Source organism: Haemorhous mexicanus, chromosome 1 (assembly GCF_027477595.1).
Source record: "Haemorhous mexicanus isolate bHaeMex1 chromosome 1, bHaeMex1.pri, whole genome shotgun sequence".
Classification (NCBI taxonomy): Eukaryota; Metazoa; Chordata; class Aves; order Passeriformes; family Fringillidae; genus Haemorhous; species Haemorhous mexicanus.
The window spans coordinates 25,656,416-25,677,298 of NC_082341.1; the positions used below are offsets into that span (position 1 = coordinate 25,656,416).

The 20,883-nt window shown below is 40.6% G+C and overlaps 1 protein-coding gene across 1 annotated transcript; it reads right to left on the reverse strand.

Moving 5' to 3' along the window:
• Window positions 1-836: 836 nt before the first annotated feature.
• On the reverse strand, window positions 837-18,348 carry ASNS (asparagine synthetase (glutamine-hydrolyzing)). The gene is made up of 12 exons (XM_059843566.1): window positions 18,241-18,348; window positions 16,263-16,545; window positions 12,791-13,028; window positions 11,159-11,344; window positions 10,770-10,871; window positions 8,645-8,772; window positions 7,768-7,894; window positions 6,337-6,443; window positions 5,896-5,996; window positions 4,039-4,120; window positions 3,628-3,783; window positions 837-2,317 (listed from the first exon to the last, which is right to left on the reverse strand). Exons 2-12 carry the CDS (start codon window positions 16,509-16,511, stop codon window positions 2,108-2,110), a joined length of 1,686 nt encoding a protein of 561 aa, XP_059699549.1. The 5' UTR covers window positions 16,512-16,545; window positions 18,241-18,348; the 3' UTR covers window positions 837-2,107.
• Between the last annotated feature and the right edge of the window lie 2,535 nt (window positions 18,349-20,883).

Below are 20,883 nucleotides of genomic sequence, written 5' to 3' on the forward strand. Positions count from 1 at the left end.
AGAAACTGAGTGAGAAAAAGAGGCCACCACAGCAGGAAGAAAGCTAGAGTAAAACAAGACAGCATTGCACCCTGGATCTGCATCCTGTTCCCTCCTGTGACAAACTACAAACATGGCTGCAGCTAGCAAATGATTCTGAGTAGCTGCATGTTTTTGTCTTAAATTTTCTTCTTTGTTTTGTCTTTTTTTGCCTCATCTTTTTTTGCCTCAATTTTTATTTTAAAGGGGAAAAAGAAAAGAAAAAATAATAGTATCACAGAAAGCAAAAAGGCTGTAGAATTCCATACATGGAGAAGGAATGAACAGGTTTTACACTCACAAGACCTTTTGACAAGGCAGCAAGCACTGTATTCTTCCTGTGCACATTAGCAAAAAGCTAAAATAACTAAATCATCAGCCTAGAATATTGCCCTGATACATAAATCTCCAATGTACTAGGAAGTTTTTAAAAATTAGCTGAATTTCCTCGAATGCTGCAATGTTGCAGCAGAAAGTGCATTTGAGCAGTGATCCCAAAATATGTTGAGCTTGTTTTCACTTCAGGCAAATACTATTTTCTTATCACAGACTTGGAAGTTTACAGTAAGTAGTAAATCTTACCTGTACACATCAGTACCTAACCATGTACTCTACACTCCCCTCTCAACTCAAAATATTCTTAACTGCTTCAAAGAAACCCAAAAAGACAAGCACACAGCCCTTAAGTAAAGAAGGCTGCAGGAACATATTACAGACAGCTCACAAGTGCTGTGGTGCCACCAAAAGGTTTCAGTAAGTTTCTGGGATGCAGACTGAAATGCAGGATTAGGGTGCAGCAACAAACAGACAGCCAGTCATTTTGTGAAGGTTTTGAATCAGAACAGCTTATATTTCATCTTTTAAATAAAAAATGGCTTTGGTTTCCTAGTCAAGAGGGACAATAAAGAAGAAGCACTTTCATAAAGAGCATGATGCTAATCAAATCAATCTGCAGCACACATATGTATTTCTTGACCACCCTTATACTTAAATTACCTTCACAAAAGTAACCCACATGGCTAAGTAGTCAATAAAAAGTTATCTTGGGTAAAAATTCAGGTGTTTTTTCAGTAGAGTATCAGAAGTTCTGGTGATTTCTGAAGCAGTTTTTTCCCCATTTTTCCAAACAAGGCATCTGATCCCACTGTTGTCAGTGATGCTTTGTCCAACTACAACCTATAGTTAACAGGTTTGGTTCACCCACACAGTTGGCCACTTGTAGTAGAGCAGCTACAGCCGACCTTTCTTCATCATACAGGTGGGAAAACTTTCACAATAAATGAAAAATTTTTTTAAATACTCACTCATGCAATTTCCATCAGACTGATGCACATCACCCAGTTAACACACTATGTTTGCAAGAATAATAAATACATTTATAAAAACTGAAGTCCTTGAGTTAGAAACAAAGACATAACTTGGCTTCCCTTATCCATTCTGCTCTTTGATAACAGTCACAATAACTTTCAACTGATGGTATATTTACAGAACAGCCAACTGGTAGCTTCACAGTAACAAATAAGATTGCCATTCATACAATTAACACCCAGCAGCATCTCAATAAACTTTAGAAAGCATCTCTGCATAGCTGTGAACATCTAAATACTTTTTGAAAACTAGACCAAGGTTTTCAGGAGTGTGGAGGACAGTCAGAATAGAATAACATAGATACTATCCAAGTCCCTCAGCCAGGAATACAAATCACCAGATAGCTAGAGCCCAACTCCCCTTTGCTCAGAGTGTCAGCATCCCTCAGCCTGATTCAAGTCCTCAAAACAGAGCTCATATTAAAATATATTAAATGATTTCAAGGAAAATTAATACAATCAAGGTTACATAAGGAACAGAGCTGTCAAATAAAGTATCCCTTGTCCAGAAAGTATTTTCCCATGAATTACAAAATTTTGGTACAGCAGCATAAGTTTTTAATAGTACACTAACAACAGAAAGCTTTCATTTCAAATAGCATTGTCAAAGTACATCTTAAAGACGATTTAAGCTTTAGGTTTGCATAATTTGTTTGGTTTTCTTAAAGCAGAGTGCACACAAAACACTTGCAGCACTTTTATTTGGGGATTACTGGAACAGTCTATTCTTGGGTAGCCGACTTGTAATGTTTCAATGTGCGTGCAGAAGGATCAGTAGCTTTAACCCATCTTGGCATCCAGTAGTGGGGCAGCCAGCTGCTCCGCCCTGAGTAGTGCTTTTCAAAGATCTGGCGGTAGTAATAGCTTTCTTTTGTTTTAGGAGGATTGAAAGGATATTTCTCCGCTGCCTTCTCCAGTAAAAGGTCATCAACCTACAGACATAAGCAAAACTCAAGTTCAGCTGCAAGTATCTTCAACTTTTTAAGACACACAAAGATTCACCAACCACTAAACGTCCACAGTTTTGGGAAAAAAAGTCTATTCTAGAGGCACAGGTTTGACAGGTCAAACAAACCTGTGTCACCAGCTCACTTGATCTTTATGAATACGTAAATGTATTTCCAGTGCTGTTGGTATTTCTCTGCAGGACACGTGAAGCCCATTTCTCTGGGACACAACCACCTTTGTCAGTAAGGTCACAGACACTTCTTTCCTACCCTTCCTTTGTTGTCAAACAAGTGCAAAACTTAAAGCAGTCATTTCGCCATATAAGTGGCTTCCTAGGTTGTTTTTGTAGCTTGGGGAAGAGTTGGCTATTATAATCAACACCAATAATCATGCTCTTAGCAACAGAAGACCTGGGATGCAGAGGCAAAGACACCTGCAATTGCTAAGCTGGCTGAGAAAGGAAGGATAAATAGTTGCTCCAGTTGAGGCAATTTCAATGAGCAGTTTTGGCTGCCATCATGCTGTTTAACTTTTCATGTCTGTAAAACAGATTTGCTGCTACTACAGCAGTACAGGCTCAGAACAGGCAGCAGAACACTGTTGCCTGACCCAACTACTTTCTTGCCTGAGGAAACAGAGAAAGAAAATGGGGAAGAAAGAGTTGGTGGTAGGACAGACAAGCTCCCATCCACAGGCTTGACTACATGTATTTCCATGTAACAGAGCTCTGGTGTAAAGACAGTCTTATTCCTTCCTCTCCATGATTAAACTACCACTGCACTCCTGAGAGAATTAAATTATCCTTTGTACAGAGTTAAAATGCTGTAAGTCTTCTCTAGTTAACAATGCAAGCAGAGGCTTTAAAAAGCAAAAAGGCTTAGCTAGGGATGGCTTTGAAAAATGAATGACGCAAACAAGAAAGTACATTATAAGGTCATTATGTTGTTACTCAGCTGCAGAGTAAGTTCATGCAAGTGCCTTCAGTTGAAGCAGCTGCTTTGCCTGTAACCCAGAAATTGTGTTTCTTGATATACAATCTAATTTGCAATCCAGACACTTAAATTATGTCCATTTCCTTATAGTCATTTCTGGCAGGGTCTAGCATTTTTAACTAGGATCACAAATGTCTTTAATCAACTCAGACATCTAGAAGAACATTGATTATGGTTTATCTTACTCCTGCACAAGTTAACTGCTATATCTAGATTTATTTTCTCAACTAAGCATGTGAGCTGCCTCCCACTGGCAACCATATCTAATACACCAAAGTGAGAAAGGAAAAAGTGTATTCTACCTGTTGGTCAATATAGTCCTGAAGAATGGAAAACCAGGATTTCTTTACTGATGCTATACCATCACTGAAAGCTTCTTTGGGTCTCCAGAGAATTTCTTTGGGAAGTAAATTGGAATCCTCAAAGGACAATCTTAAAAGGTATTTTTCAATTCCATTCTGTTTGCAGAACAAAAAACAGCGTAATGAGTCTCAGGAACTGCAGTGCAAAGATCTGGATTTAAACACTTATGAAATGGTTTCAATAAAATAAAATAAAATAAATTCAATAAAAAAAAATCAATAAAATATTTAAGAGCATGCCTGACTTTGAGTGGAGGACTTAACTATTGAACTCAGCAGCCTGGTCATGCTTAGAACATGTATCAGTGAATTTGTAAACTTACATTTGGATCCAACCCTAGTTTTATGTACCTTTGGGATTCGCAGTTCTGCTGGCAGAGATAAATAATAAGAAGTAAACCGATGATCCAAAAATGGGACTCTCAGTTCAAGGCTAAGCAGGGGAAATAAAAAGAAAAGATACTGAATTAATCCAACAAGTCATCTGCTTACAAATTCCACAGCAGCTAAGCTTTCCTTGTCTTTATATAAACACCAGGTTTTCTGCTTTTACTTGGAAGAAATTTCACTTGCGCATATACAACTACCTCAATTTAATTCACCAAGGTGTATGGTCTACACAGATTAAAGACTATGGATTTTTATAATGCCATATGCTCTGAATTTACAGACTACAGTCCTATAGGATCTGCAACAACCATTGCAACATGTATGCAAAAGCACATTTTAAAAAACCCTCTTCCTCTCAGAGAACTACCAAGTTGCTCACTAAGATTTGCATCAGCATTTGTAAACATATCATAGAACCAAGCAAGGACTTCTGCTGTCATTTCTGAAATCCACATTTGTTTGTGTTGTCGAGAAACACCAAAAACAAGCCCTTACAGCATTCACACAAGTTCTCTCCTATACCAATGGTAGATACACACATACAAAGCCTTCCAGCTTTTGTATACCACAGCTTCTAAGGACACAGAAAGCAACAAATAAAATGACAGTAACTGCATCTTCAGCAGAAAGAATCCCTCTCAGTGCGTCTGTTTAAGAGACATTATGCTGTTCATCTTCACAAGTGAAAGGAGATGTTATACTGCATCCTAGTAATTTCATTGTCTCTTTAGTTTCTACTCTGATAAAAAGCTTCAGCTACTTCAGGTAATACCCACCTTACGAAAAAAACCCAAATTAGCCCAAAACTGAGTATTCAGTAATCAAATACTGAGGGCTCAGTTTCTCCATATATTAACAAGATTTGCACTGCAAGTCTCTCCTCCTAGTTATTCTTGTTCCTAACTGATAACAGTAGTTTCATCCTTTCCTCTCTACTCTTAGTTCTTCTCCCTTTTCTCCATAAATCTCAACTCCTTAAACTCTGTTCTCATTTGTTAATACAAGGGTTCTTTCTTCCTTACAGTGCTATGTAGCAGGTCCAAAGAAAGACAAAACCAGCCAGCATGTGATATTAAACACAGCCTTCAAAGTGTGATGAAAATTTTCAGCACAAAACAAATTATAAGGCAAATGGCAGGTCTCCTGCACTAGTAAAGAGAAACATAAGAAAATAGCAAAAAGCTGGGCAAGTCATTTTGTGGCAGGATCAATATACAACAAAAGCTTCCCAACAGATAATTTGTTTGCTTTGCCAAAGATATCATTTTTAATTACCTGTAGATAGCTTCCCAACATTGTTCACAGTTTAATTAATGTATTTCTTTTAGTAAAATGCTTCTGTTTAGTATAAAAATACTATTTTTTACAGCATTTAATCTGGAGATTCTTCAAGGTCTCAGCCACACAGATTGTGTCCTAATATCTGTTTATTACAGAGAGCTACCTAATGCACATACCTTTTCCAGTATGTTGTTTTAGGTCTGACGATCATCAGATTCAAGATTTCTCTTTGTCTAAACCTCCAAAGACCCCAAAATCAAATACAAGTTTGCCTTCCCTCCTTAACTCTGAATATTTGTATTTCTATTTCACTGCTTCTGTAACGACCAGTACAGTCCTAGACAAAAAATATTTTGGTTGGCAACACATGAGCCCTACAGTCATAGATCAGATTAAATTTGGCAGTGTGCTTTACTGTTGCTCAAATTCCTTAAGCCTACAACTTCATGCTGGCACACAAATCCTCAGCAGTCTCTTCCTGTCTGATCTTTTGCTTTTAAATTATGAGTGCTCGGCATCCAAGGGAATACATTTTACCCATGTGCTGCAGTAGTTCTGTCTGCACGAAGTACATCAAACAGGTAGAGCTCCTTCAGAAGCCTCTCACTCTCTTCTGCAGCTTCCTCGGGAGATGGTGCCTGAAGACAAACATAGCATGGAGCACACAGGTGGAACCTAGCTGCACTGAGGCAACCATTGCTGGCTGCCCTGCATTTGAATTGCAGCGAGTACCAAGTGATCTCAAAACTACCAAAAACTACATTCAAGAAAAAACAGTCTCAGGAACCGCTGAAGATTACGAAAGCTATTTTTAGGTGATTAAATCCCTTGGATTTTATGCCGCCGCAGAAGAAAAACTCAAAAAATATACAGTTATGACAACTCTCAAACATCACATCTCGAGGTATCGCAGATGTTCTGTTGAAAGGCAGAGGAAGCAACTAACCCAAGGGCATTCTGTATAGTGAATATATTTACCTTATGGAAATATATATATCCTTGTGTCAGCTCATCTGATCCTTCTCCTGAAAAAATGACCACACTGTCTGTTTTCTTCCGAATATATTTGGAGACAAGATACATACCTGAAAAAAAAAAAGGTATAAAGTTATTAAAGTACATCTAAATACATGATGCTATATGCAGCTAGTAGTTTAAAATTTAGCATTTTAGAAATTTGTTTCCTACATTACTTCCTTCTGTAGCAAAAAAATGATGTAAAGCAGCATCTCATTGTTACTCAAAGCCACCAACAGCCACTCTAAGTTGGTGCTGCAAATACATCTAAACTTGGCCCTCAAAATATCAGAAAGATGTTGTCTACTTGTGATCCTGGGAACACTGGAGGATTCCCATGGGAAAACAGAGGAGTAATTCTAGCTCCATTTGAAATTAACTGCATGATTAATTCCAGCACAGTGCTGAAGAAACCCTCTAGCCTTGAGGAAAAGTAAAAGTTGCTGTTTAACTCTCCACCACTCCGAGTTGAACTGGATGAAGCCCTTTTTTCAATTTTTTTTTGTACAGAATTTTTTATAAAACAGAATTATGCCTTCCACTCAATGCATCTTTCTGAATGGGACACTTTTATAACGAAAGTATTACAAATCTAAAGAAAAGGATCTAGTTCATTATTATACTAAGCAGCAAATCTCAAAAAAAAAAAGACAGAAACAAAGTTTAAGCAAAATGCTTTAATTTTGACAGAAATGCATTTTTATTTCATATTGCTAAATCCCATCTTCATGGAGGAAATTCCACTCAGAGAGTTCAGTTTTGAAAACTGTGTTGCCTATTTGGCTTCATAACTCTTTTATGATGACAGAAGATTAACTGGGTAAAATGCTGTAGCTTGTATTATACAAAAGGTCCCATTGGATTAGGGGTTTTCCCCTCTTATCACGCTGGGACTGCTTTGATAGAAGCTGCTGCTGACTCCCTTCACTTCTCAGAATCAAGTGTGCATTATAAGAACCTGTGTTACCAAAGGGCAATAACAAATACCTCATATTAGTATCAAAATTATGCAAAGAAAGGGTAACCATATTATTGCTGTCATAATATTCAGTACCTCAGAAAACCTGTGAATTTCCCCTTTCCTCCAAGGTACATACTTACTAATGCAGAAAACTCAGACCTGCAGATCTAATATTTCTTCTTCATGTAACTCCTGCTTTTCATCTCAAAGCTTCAAGAGCAGTTCTCGACAGTTGCTTTGTGCAGTCAGAGATATGTAAATAACTGTTTTTGCCTCAGTGTGGTATCACAGATAAGTCTGGGTACCAGAATTTTGGAGTCCCAGTCCCCAGATTCTGTGCCAGCTGGGGGATCTAACAGATGACCATGTAAGTTTGCATAAAATTTTATTTGAGTGATATAAACCAAAGATTGTCATTAAAAATATCTTACCGATAGAAGCTCTTATTGTTGTTATATCATAGGTTTCCAGCGAGAAGATAACCTCCTCTATTGCCTGAATCCCCTCTTCAGTATTAAGTATTACTTCATGATGTTCACTGCCTATATGTGCTGCCACCTGTTTGCAAAAGGTCAAAATAATGCATCACTTTTCAACTAAAACGTTTTATAAACATACGTTGTGTTTAAAGCAAACACATTCAGTGAAAGCACCAGCTCTCTTCTACAATGAAAATTATGATATTAGGCCAAGAAAAGACATTACTTTGCAGACCTCTGACTTGCAGTGGTATGTTCACTAGAGGGAACACAGTCTTCTTAATTACAGTGTTCAATCATGATTGCAACAGACCATCCAGCTGCTTGCCTAAAATGTTAACAGAATCTGTAGATGCTCTAAATATTCCAGGTATGTGCCCTTAGGAGAAAAAGCAGCATCACAAAACTGATGAAAGCCTGCATAGTACCCCAGATGCCAAACAGTTTGTACAAAACTGTAATAATTAACTTACAATACCTAACATATATACAAATGCCTTAGTATGGGAACCATAACAGGGAGACCTACCCTAAAACCCAGAGGCAGAACTGAGACAAGTCCAAAGTACTATCCTTTCGACAACAATGCAAGGGGACTCTTCATGAAAGTTTTCCAAATGCAAAAGAAAACAGGTAAGGTTCTATGCCTCCTTTGTAAGATTAAGCAGCAACCACTGTACTAAATGATTTACTGCAAACTGATTTACATCATAGCAATAAATGAATTTTCGGTGTTATTATTAATGCCATACCATGACGTTAGCACCATTAATATGCACTGTTTAGCATTCAGTAGCTCAGAACAAACTGAAAGCAATGTATAAGATACCTTTCTGGCAGCAAGTAAGTCAGGACTGTTTTCCATTCCAATTGCAAAGGTTTGTAAAGGATAATTGATGTTGATTTCTTTCATCAGTTTCAGAAGAACAGCTGCGACCAAGCTGGAATCTAAGCCCCCTGCCAACAAAACAAATCATGTGATTAGGAGTTTGAATGATGTTTTGCTTCCACCTTAAGGAATCTAGATACTGGAATCCTATGAGTGGGCTTCATTTTTAAGCTGTGTGAATACAAGGTACTTCTCATACAAGTGTACATTTACCTCTGTTTATAAAAGAATCAGGCAACTTTAGTAGAACATTGTCAGTAACAGTTATCAGTACTTTTGGTGTCAGAAGCATCAGTGGAACTCCTTATTCAATATAAACAGAAAGCATACTGAACACATTATACTACTAGAGAATATGCCCCTTTCTCATCTCTACTAAAATGGGATTTATAGTCTCCATTTTAAAACAACTCCCTATCTTCCCTTTACCTACACATTTGACAATCAACTGATAAGACTATGGATCCTTTTGGTTTGCTGGAAGTAAAATAACAGAATTCTTAGTATAAGGGTTCCACTCTTCTTCATTCTTTTTTTTCTCCTCTTCTTTCTAGAGGGGAGCGAAAGGATTTGAACAGTTTGGATAACAAGCAAAAAATAAAACCAAGACATGCACGAGCTGCCTAAATACACTCTAAAGATCCACCTACTAATTATCATGAACTATTTCTGCTAATCCTTGTCTAGTTCTACTTGCTCTCCTACAGAGTACTGAGCCCACATTTGCCTGCAGGTCTGATAAGCATGAGGCAAAACCCTCTTCTCTTTGTTTTCTATAGTTTGCATGTGTTTTTTCAGCTAAGTGCAATAGCATAAATTCCTACCCTGATCCCATTTGTGGACATGCTATCTAAAAATAAATATTTCCTGTCAAAATTACATACAAATTCTGAGAAAATGAGAGCACAGAAAACAGAGTGCTCAGGATGCGGAAATCAGGAAAATAAAACCCAGGTTTTCCACTGTGACACTGAAGAACTCCCTCTGTGATTAGAAACAAAAGCAATTCTCTATGATGTTCCAAGCATACATGAAATTGTGAAGCACTGAGGTACTCTGGTATTATTTATACCAGCACGGGCACGTAGTTTTGCTTCCTGCATGTGCATCTGAGGAGCTGCTGACTGCCTTCTAATTTGAAATTTGAAATTTGGGGTTTAAAAAAGCTTTTTTACTGAAACGGAGATCTTCCAACTCTTCCTGTTTAATTTACCTTCTTCCTACTTTTTATGATGGCATAGTAAAGAAATGGTCCAGCAGTATCTCCTGGTCAGTTCTCTCTCATTCAGATGCACATTTAATAGGAGTCATGAAAAATGAGTGTAATTACTGTTGTAATTAAAGTGAAGGCATAAAAAGCATTCCAGAACTCTAACCACAAGAACCAAGTACTACACAAACACAGGAAACAAAGTGTCAGACCCTTGGTTACAGAGCCTTACCTCTGTAAAGTACCTCTGTAACACTTAAGTACCAGATCACAATAGTGGATCAGCTAAGTGAGTGAACAACTTCCTATACCACAAGCTGTTACCTTATCTGCAAAAGTGTGTAGCACATAATTTTAGTCCAGATGATTTCCTGTAATATGGTAAATTAGGGAAGTTTAGGATGGAGACTAAAGTAAAGTTGGCAAGTAAGAATTCTCCTGCTTCTGAAACATGCCAAGGCTTTTTTCTAGGTTCAATCTGTGCAAAGGGAATGTAATAATCAAATTTTCTTTTTAGACCAACCTAAGCATGTATCTCATGTCTTTAAGAATACTGAGTGATTTTCAACAGGAATACTATATTAATTTGTCTTATTTAAAAATGCTCAGTGTCTCAATAAGCCAAGATCCGAGCCCAAAGTAAACTTTAAAAACATAAGACTTTCAAGACACTTGTAAACTGGAAAACTTTATTCCAAACTAAGAAGTTCTCTGTTGCCTGTTCTAAAAAGCAAATGAAGATTCAGATCACTCGAGGTACATTGCAGCAGAACAGCCAATATACTTTCCTTTAACTACTAGAGGATGGGCAAAAGAGAGAGAAGGTACAGAATTACTGTGGTTCTTGCTCCTTACCTGAGAGAAGACAACCAATCCTTCTGTGAGCCATCAAACGTTTTCTAACAGCATTTTCAAAGAGAATACGGATGTTGCTTTTCACTGTTTCAAGGTCAAAACCTGCTCAGAAAAAAGGGTAAAAAATGTCCAAAAAGTGTTACTTAGACTTTGCTGGATGATGCTAATTAGGAAACAAAGATATTTGTCTGAATGTCCTTTGATAAGAAGGACACTCAAGTCCCTGCCTACAAAAACAAGTCTTAAGTTCCCACATTTTAAAGGTTCTTACAGGTTGTTTGTTTTTTTCTGAAATGGTACTTTTCTAAACCAATCAATGCAAATTTTACATTAAAAGATGACGATTTTTTCACTTTTAAATCAAAGTAGCAAAATCTTTGCTGAACTACCTGAAGGCAGAGCTTCCACTGTATCACACGCAACATGGAGTGGTTCATCTTTACAGCTATGAAATTTTACTAATTCCACTGATGCAACCTTGCCAGAGGGCTTTAAGTCCAACACTTCATAATGACCCGGAAGAAACGGTTCCACTTTAGAACATAAGGATGTTGAATGCTTTAAGTTGATAAGTCCTACACATAAAATGGGAAAAAAGAAAAATGTCAGAGTTCTTGATTTAAAATGGTTAAGCTATACATCACTCAACAGCCTCTCTACTAAAAAAATATACAAATATTTTTTCCGGATCCTAAATCTGGTATTAAAAAAAATATCCTTCTGAATCATCATCAGTCCTGGACAGAGCATGATTCTGCTTCTGGCAGGATGCACACATAGATCAGAGCCATGTCAAGCTAAGGCAGATAGCAGAGAAAGCAAACCACCAAGTTTTACTAATTGTAGCTAAAGTAGCAATTTATCCCTGTGACCACAAGGAATAGCACTTTTCTAACTGACTACATTATGGCCAGGTCAAAGTATGATACGTTTAGGAGAATTTGAATGACAATTATTAACTTATTTTGTGTTTAAAATTAAGTATAGTCAAGCTAACAAGGGGTTTGCAATAAAACAACATCACTGCAGTGATTGCTTAATTGAAATATTTAGTGATTTCAATACTCATCGGTTCCAGACTGATCTACTCCACTGCCAAGGTGTAACAGCTGTAGCCAAACCTCATTTCCATTCCCCCTGTGGAAGAGGATGTTTTGCACCTACTGGTCACCTGGATGCCCTTTGAGGACATCCTCAAAAGGGACACTGGGCTGCTGTTAGACTGGTAATTCACTTTGATTGTTTTAGGACAGTCTCCAAAACATTAACTTCCCTTCTCTCTTCACAAGCAACAGAAATGTTGCAGCTCTTAGTATTACTACACAGTACTATTAGAAGAGTCAACCTACATTGGAGTCTGATAATAAAATAGATATACTATATATGGGACAGAAATAATCATGAAAGTCAATTGTAGCCAAAGTGCATTTTAGGCAATACACTCCCTTTTGACACTGTTTGGATTTGTTTATGATAGCACCAAGACTAGAGATAATTACTTTAAAAGAGAGAGCAGTGATGTGTCATCTCAAAAAAAAAAAAAACATCATCAAATAAAGCATGTGATTCTGGAAAATAACCCAATGCTGCAGTAAATTTCAGTAGGATTTCAAAATTCCTGGCTTTTACAGATTAGCAGTTCTTGTGGTATAATTACCTAGTTCACTACGTAAGACCAAAGTTTAATATTATTTATTGTAGCTTAAGTCTAGTCTAAGTCAATGGACTATATTTAACTGTGGCCAAACATAAAACATCTTGAGTTCAATACTGCTATGACTCCAGAACACAAAGAATTCTAGATAAATAATCAAGTTATTTTAGAGATATTAAGGACAATTAAACATCTTGGATGTTTTTATTTCAATGATGTGGCGTTCTTACATTACTAAACATAGCTGATAGATTAGTGAACTTACTCTTCATTTTCTCTTCACACTAAGGAGAAAAGCCCAACAAAGAAGTTTGTCTCCAACAGAAATACCTAAGATTATTTAGGCCCTAAACACAACTGACTTTACCTTTTGCCTCAGAACAGACACCCAAAAATCCATCATCAGTCAGCACCTTAAACAGTGGTCTGACTCCATAGGTATCTCTTGCCAGATATACTTTTCTGTTTGCAGTGTCCAGAAGGATGAAAGCAAATACACCATCTAGCATGGATGCTGTTTGTTCTATTCCTCCTCTGTTGTATAGATGAAGGATAACCTCACCATCCACTAATGTTTGATAGTCAAATCCAAACTGCTTCTGAAGCTAAAAAAAAAATATAAAGAAAAAACAGAAATAAACAGTTGCAAACATTGGCTGCTTATTAATTGTTTCATAACATAATCTTCCATGTAAAATCACAGTTTAAAAGTTATATAAATATTTCTGCCAAAGAAGGAAATGATACTTTTGGGTTCAGAGTTGTACTGGGTTTGCATGGCCTGGCTTTGGTAGTGGAGGGACAACAATGGTGGCTTCTGAGAGATGCTGCCAGAAGATTTCCACACATCTGGCAGAGCCAAAGTCAGGTGGCTCCAGGACGGACCTGTCACTGGCCAAGGCCGAGTCAATCAATGTCAAGGAATGACAGTAATGTCTCTGTGATAACACTTTCAAGAATAAAGAAAAGTTATTGTGCAGATGTCATGGCGGCCAGAGAAGAGGGGGATGAGACTATGAGGAAAGGAACAGCCTTGCAGATACCAAGGTCTGTGGAGAGGGAGGGGCAGGAGGTGCTCCAGGTGCCAGAGCTGGATTCCTCTGCAGTCCATGGTGCAGCCCATGGTGAAGCAGCTGTGTCCCACAGCCCTTGAAGCATGGGGATGCAGAGCTCCACCCACAGCCTCATGGCGGAGACCCACGCTGGAGCAGGTGGATGCCTGAGAGGAGGCTGTGAACCCATAGGAGACCCATACTGGAGCAGGCTCCTGGCAGGGACCTGCAGACTACTGCAGAGAGGAGCCCATGCTGGAGCAGGTCTCCTGGGAGGACTTGTGACCCTGTGAGAGACCTATCCTGGAGCAGACTGTGCCTGAAGGAAAGCACTCTGTGGCAGAGGGACCCACACTGGAGCAGTCTGTGGAGAACTGCTGCTGTGGGACAGACTCATGTTGCAGAAGTTTGTGGAGGACTGTCTTCCATGGGAGGGACCCCACACTGGAGAAGAGGAAGAAATCTCCTTCAGCAGTGGTAGGAACATCATGTGAAAAACTGACCATAACCCCCATTTCCTGTTTCCCTGCTGGGGAGGAGATGATAGAGCTCAGGAAGGAGGAATGGGTAGAGGGAAGGTTTCTTTATTCAAGGCTTGTTTTACTTCTCATTACCCTGCTCTGATTTTGCTGGCAATAAATTTAATTTAATCTAATTTCCCCGAGTTCAGTCTGTTTTACCCATGACTGTATTTGGTGAGTGATCTCCCCCAGTCCTTAGCTCATGAAACTTTAGTTGTATTTTCTCTCCCCTGTCCACTTTTTGGAGGGAAGCTTTTGTGGGTGCCTGGCATCCAGCCAGGGGCAGCCCACAATAAAAATTTTACCCAGGATCATCTCTTAGGCAATGAGACTGACAATGCAGTCTTAAGCAATCCACGTCAAGGCAAGTTTTCAGGGATACACTTCTGAGGATGCAAAACTGCAAACCCATAGCCCTGGTCTTCAGAAGCACTAGCCAGCCACTGTGTAAAAAATAACACTAAACAACTCAAAACACATAGACATGTGCAACATCTCTGCAGAGTAAAGTACTTTGGAAATAATCTTTGATTTACTTATGCAGTCACTGCAATTCCTCAGCTTTTTTTATGCAGAGAATTTCCTTCTGCCTCATCTTCCTCCATTCCTCAAACTATTCCTTTCATTATGCCTATGCATACAAAATGGGAGAGGAAGAAATTAGCTGTCAGACTTAAGTCAGATCAAATATTCTTCATGTTCTTCTGATGCTACTCTTAATAGTCCTTTCAACACATACAAAACAGAGGGAAAGAAAGTGCTTCACTAAAACTCTAACAAGCCAAAACACCCCACAAAACCAATGCTTTAACATTTGAAGTTCCTTGGTTTTAATTGTTACTTATGGGTAACAACTGGCAGTCTTAGACCAAAATGAATCAATGTTAAAATAAATAAATAACTGTCCTGAGGAAGGCACCTGCTTCACCAGTGATCCTTTCTTGGGTAGGTTTCAACCACAAGCTTGAAAGAAAAATCTCATTATAAAGAAATTTAATGACAACAACCAAACAAATTCATGTAGATGGCAATGCAAGTGTTGCACAATTAAGGTCCCCTGAGGAATGTGTGTAGCATGATTGAGAGTAACTCTTACTGTTTTCAACAGCAGAAAAACCACAGTGCAAAACACTGCAAGTAATACAGACTGTTGGTACAATAGATTGCACATGTACTGCAGGACAAAGTCTCACCCTTCAAACAGCCAGATACTTGAAAACTGGGAAAAAAATGAAATCTCCTGGCTATTCAGTCAATTCCCAATGACATTGCTGATGTCACTGATGCAACTGACAGCAGCCTGACCTGCCTTAAAAAATGTGACATTAGAAATGCTATAAAATTAGCATTAGAAGTACTACAATATCTCAGATTATTCAAATGTTTCTGATGCTACCATACTTAGTATGGGACACATTTTACACATTTATTCAGCATGATTCAGAATCAGACACAGTCTTAAGCTGCTTTTTACATCAAATTCGGATGATCTGAATCATCTTGCCAATAACAGGCAGCATGGACATCTCAGCACAGGGACTGAGGAACAGTGACAGTGTTTAGCAGCAGCATCACATCCATCAGAGACATTGAGCACCTTTAGGAACTATGTATGAGTTGCTACTTGGTTTGTGGCTAAGAGACTTAGGTGGCTCTCAAAAACCCCACAAAAAACCTGACTTGTCCTGCAGACCCCTAAGGACTTCCATGGCATACTGGAAACACTTCTCAAAGGCTTACTGCTTTTATACAAATACATAAGCATGCATACTATGCATCACTATATCTTAAGGGACATATCCCATCTAGACTGAGATGCAATAATAAAAATGCAATACCAAACAACTTGGGAGAATGATGACCCAAAACAGTTGAAGAGCAAGACGGACTAAAAGCATTTGTACTATGAAGAGGGAAGAAGGGGAGAAAGAGTCTTGAAATTCTTTTCCCCAAGAAATAATGAAGAATGTGTCAACTTTCAACTGAAGAAACCTGAAGATGAAAGTATTTATTGCCCTTCTTGTTAATTAAAAAGTGATTTTTCAGTCTTAAAGATTAAGTATGTTGCTAAATAAGCTACCAGATTCACAGCTCATTGAGATAATTTACTTCCTTTTGAATACTAGTTCTTTGCTAACTTTCCCATTTATTTTCTGATATTCTAGTCCAACACATTTTAAAGATGTTGGAATATCCACTAGTCTTGATTTAAAAAAAAAAGAAAGAAAAATTTTAAAAATCGCCTTACCACGTATACAACACCTACCTGTTTGAAATTGTAGATTTCTCCATTGTAACACAGCCACAGGTACGGGAATTTCTTCACCCGGATAGGCTGCATCCCATATAACTGATCAACAACTGCCAGCCGGTGGAAACCAAAACAGCAGTTGGTGAAGCCATTGACGTTCTCAAAACGAAATGCATCAGGACCTCTGTGTGCTATCTTCATGGCACTGAGACACTGCACAGAAAGGCATTCATCGCTGCCAAACAGGGCCCAGATACCACACATTGTGAGGCTCTTGTTCTACCTGCTCGTGGAGAACCTGTTCAACACAGACATGAACACTGTTAGCAAGAGCTGACACTTTGTCCTGGGTCTGGCTGACAGGGAGTTCATTTTGCCCTCAGCAGCCCTCAGAGTGCTGTGGTTTATGTTGGTATCACAGCAGTGCTTTGGCTACTGCTGACCAGGGCTCACACAGCATCAACGCAAGCCAACATTTCCCCCTCACCAGAAGGCTGGGAGCAGGCAAGATCCTGGAAGGCAACGAAGCCAGGACAGCTGACCTAAACTATCCAAAGGGATATTCCATATCTGATGTCCACCCGGATAAAAGATTTAAAAGAAAGGTGCATAAAGGCAGAGCAATTACTGCATGTGCTGAAGCCCTGCTTCCCAGGAAGTGGCTGGACATTGCTCGCTGATGGGAATGAGAGAATAAAATCTTTGTTTTTTCCTTTTGCTTGTGCATGATCTTCACTTTTCCTTAAAAGTAAACTGCCTTTATCTCAACCCCTAAGTTTTTTTTTTTTATTTTTCATCATATTTTCTTGCCCCTCACTGAATCCTTCCAAAGAGGGGAGTGATAGAGTGCCTTGGTGAGCACCTGACATCCAGCCAAGGTCAACCCACCACACAGCTAAAAACCACAGATAAGAGATGAAGGCTATCAATCACTTAACTGTCAAGAGGCCTGATAAAAAGAATAGCAGACTTTATCAACATGAAGTAAAACCTGGCTTGCTCAAAGTATGATAAGCAAATTTTAGCCAGCAAGGAATTAGGTTTAAGTTTTACCTTTAGATACAGCAAGACTGTCTATGATTTTTTATTTATAGAGCACAAATAGAACAAATCATTGCTGGTCACACAGTACGATATGCTGAAGTAACATCATCTGAGCAAAAACACATTAAACATCTTTTCAGTTTGTCACCTTTACCTTCAAAGGGGGTTGGCAACAAAGAGGGAGGCTCTTTAGCAAGACCTGTAGTGGCAGGACAAGGAGGAACTGTTTCGAGCCCAAAGTTTAGACTGGAGCTCCCCATCGGCAGCGCGGCAGGCCCAGACGGCAGAGGAGCAGGGCTGGGGCGGGAGCAGGGCTGTGGCGGGAGCAGGGCTGTGGCGGGAGCAGTGCCGAGCTCCCCCGGCCCGCCGAAGCCCCAGTGCCTCCCTGAGCAGACACACTCAGGCCTTGCAGCTCCCCGAGCCCGAACCCCAACAGAGCCACGTGTGCCTCAGCCGGGGCCCTCCCGATCAAGGGATGTCGCTGGAGGCATCAGCCCAACGCGGCCTTAGGGCTGCGGTTCAGAGAGCCACAAAGCCCACAGCTCCGGGGACACAGGGGATGCAAAAGCGTGCCAAGGGGAGCACGGCACCGCAACAACACTGCTCCCCCTCCCACATCTGTCCCATCTGGACATGCGATGGCGCTGCGGACCTCAGCCTCGGCACATGGAGCTGCGCTTTCCTACCATCTGGAGCGTCCTCCTGGTAACCGCGGTCTCTGGGTGACCGCGGGCACCCGGGGCAGGTTCCCTCCGCGCGCACCCGCTCCCCCCGGGCCCTTCCACACGGCCGCCCCTTTCTCCGGCGGCTGCCGCGCATCCCCCGGGCCCGCCGCTCCCTCGCCAGCCGGCGGCAGGAGGCCGAGTACCGCGGCAGCTCCCCGGACGACAGCCCCTCCGGTCGGCCCTGCCCGCCGCAGCCCCGGTCCGCTCCCGCCCCGCTGCCTTACCCGGTGCTGGCCGCCGGCGCACGGAGAGCCGCCGTCCGCGCCGCGCCGGGGAACGGAGGAGGCGGCCCCGGCCGGCCCCGGCTCCGCCCCCGCCGGCAGCTGCTGGTGAAACACGCCGCGAAGTTTCATCATGTGCCTCCCAGTCCTGCCCTGCCCTGCCCTGCCCTGCCCTGCCCGCCGGCGGGAGGCACGGCCCGGGCCCGCAGCCGTGCCCGTATCTTTATCGGCAGCCGGCCCGGGCTGCCCCGCGGCGGAGCAGGAGCTCGCAGGCCGAGCACCGGCACCTGCCCCGGGCCGCGGTGAAGAAAGCGAGCACCGGCAGGCACCGCTGGGCGCTCTGGGTATCGTGGGCTCAGGCGGGCGAGCTGTAGCTCTCAGAAATCCTGTCCCCTCAGGTGCGCTCCGAGCTCTGCCTTGCGTGGTGTGCAGGGAAAAGAGCTAAGGCGTTGCCCTAAAGCTGCTTTATTTGGTCTGGGAGAGGCGAGTCCATGCGAAAGTCGCACCTTTGGAAGCATTTGCCGAGGATGTACGATTTTTCTGTGCAAAACTAAGTTCTGAATCATAGACACGATGAGTAAAACAAGATTTTGGTGCTTACCTGAACTTCGTTATTGGACAGTTTTGCCTATTTGTCTTTGTGAGTGCTAAAGTAAATGAAATTCAACTCTGAATATTAGGATGTGAAATGTTAAATATAAGCCCTAATTCTCCACCAGTACTTCAAGGGAGCGATTAGTAATTTGCATGCAGTGTGCTTTCATAGCCAGCTTTAGTGGAGTTACTGTAAAACTGCAGTACTGTGCATAAAGTTCTTCAGGTCATGCAGTTTGTCAGCAGTAAGTCTGGTCTGTGTGTAGAATTTTAAAAGGACTTTTAAGAAGCCATTAAAATTATAATTTTAGGCTTCAGAAAGAAAAATGTGCTGAAGCATCCTGTGCATGAGAAATAGACTCCAGTGCTGATCAGGAGTAGATGTAGGATGTTTCTGTTCAGCACAGCTTCACCTGAACAAAGGCAGCCTGCAAATGCCATGTGTGCAGTTCCCAGAGCTGTGCACTGCTTGGAAGGGCAGGTTATTAGTGTGTGCAATGGCACATAGAGTCACTGCTCACAGAAGAGAAATGGTTGTGGTGAGGAACACCTTATCTCTTGAGGTGTTTTCCAGAGATCTAAATGTCACTCTGCACTTTGGAAAGCTACAAGAAATAGTAGACAAACCTTGTACTAGCTTAGGTTGTTTTGGCAGGTTATTTGTCAGAAGCTTTTGTAAGCAGCCTTTCTTTGCATCTTTACTTCTTTTCTTCATGCAGAAGAGACTTTTTTGATGGGTCTGCTTAGGCTCAAATTGTTGTCTGGGCACTTTCATTAATGGTTCCTGACTGATGAATTCCTGGTTCATAGCTAGATCTCATAAAGTACTTTATGATAGTCACAAACCACTTGGTACAATAAAAATCTTTTAATGGAGAAACTGAAGCAGGGAGACTGAGAAATGACTTGCAGAAAGCAGCTTGGTAAGGCTGGATAGGTACAGCCAGGGTAGAGCAAAACCTCCCAAGTTCTCATTAGAGCCTGCATCCTTAGGGTGCACTGGGTAATTTATCCTACCCTTTACTATCACTTCTAAAAATTGGGGATAACTGCTGCATTGAACAGTGTCTTGCATGTTTAATGCCCAATTTTAATGAAGTTGTTGGTGTTATATATGAGGCTATTGGCCAAAATGCTGCACATGATCTGGTTTTTAATATCAGCCATGTTAGTGTTTGGTAGTTACAAAAGCACAAGAAAAAACTGATTTGTCCATGGCCTTTTCTCTCCTATTGTCAAGTAGTCTGTTTATATTAAGTCTCATTCTTCAATATCCAGTCTTTTCTTCAGCATATCTGCCGACAGTGCTAGATGTAGTTACACCTCAGTCTCTCACCTGTGTTCTTCTCAAGGCACATCTTTCCTCTCAGTTTTCTCATTCCTGCAGAGGTCATGTGTAATACTTTCTCCAAAGCATTGTCATCTCCACTCTACTCCTATAAAGTTGATTTTTCCTTACATTTTTATTGAAAGAAATTTACATTGCATTTATCTGGGCTGAGAGAACAGGTATGCAGGTAAATATTGGGTGCCATTAGTAGCTAGGAGACTTTCTGCTTTGTGATATGTACCAGAGAATTACCACTTGGCCACAGAATAAAGCCATTTAAAAATGGCTGAAAAGCCTTGTAAGAAAGGTCCTGATTAATGAATTAGGAAGTTCTTTTCTTAGTTTTGTTTCTAATCAGCTGAGATGATAGACTAAGAGGTTTCTCTGAAGGCAAGAGGTAAATGAGTAAATAAAAGGTCAAATAAAAGGTTAACAGTTAACCCAAAGCTAACAAGTTAGTGAATAATGAACTGGTGCAGCATCATGTCTCGCACTGAACTGGTCACTCTCAGCTCAGCTCTCAATTGAGCATTGCTCATAAATGAAGTCTGGGCTCCTTATTTTGTCCCAATAAAGATGAGTAGCTTTGGTGCATCTGTTGAATGTGGTGCCACCAACATCCTTGAAAGACTGGAAATATCTAAGTTCTGTGAGATTAATGAAATGTGTTTGGGCAGGAGAGAGAGCTGAGGGGAAGGGGATAACTGGAGGCTGTGATTAAC

Bases quoted from the DNA above. Each gene is read 5' to 3' on its own strand.
- ASNS (XM_059843566.1), bottom strand. From the start codon at position 16,511: ATGTGTGGTATCTGGGCCCTGTTTGGCAGCGATGAATGCCTTTCTGTG. The intron at 10,872-11,158 runs GTAGTTCAGCAA...TTTTCTGAGCAG, and splicing joins AGTGGAAGCTCTGCCTTCAG to GTTTTGACCTTGAAACAGTG. The intron at 3,784-4,038 runs GTACATAAAACT...TTCTGCAAACAG, and splicing joins CAGAACTGCGAATCCCAAAG to AATGGAATTGAAAAATACCT.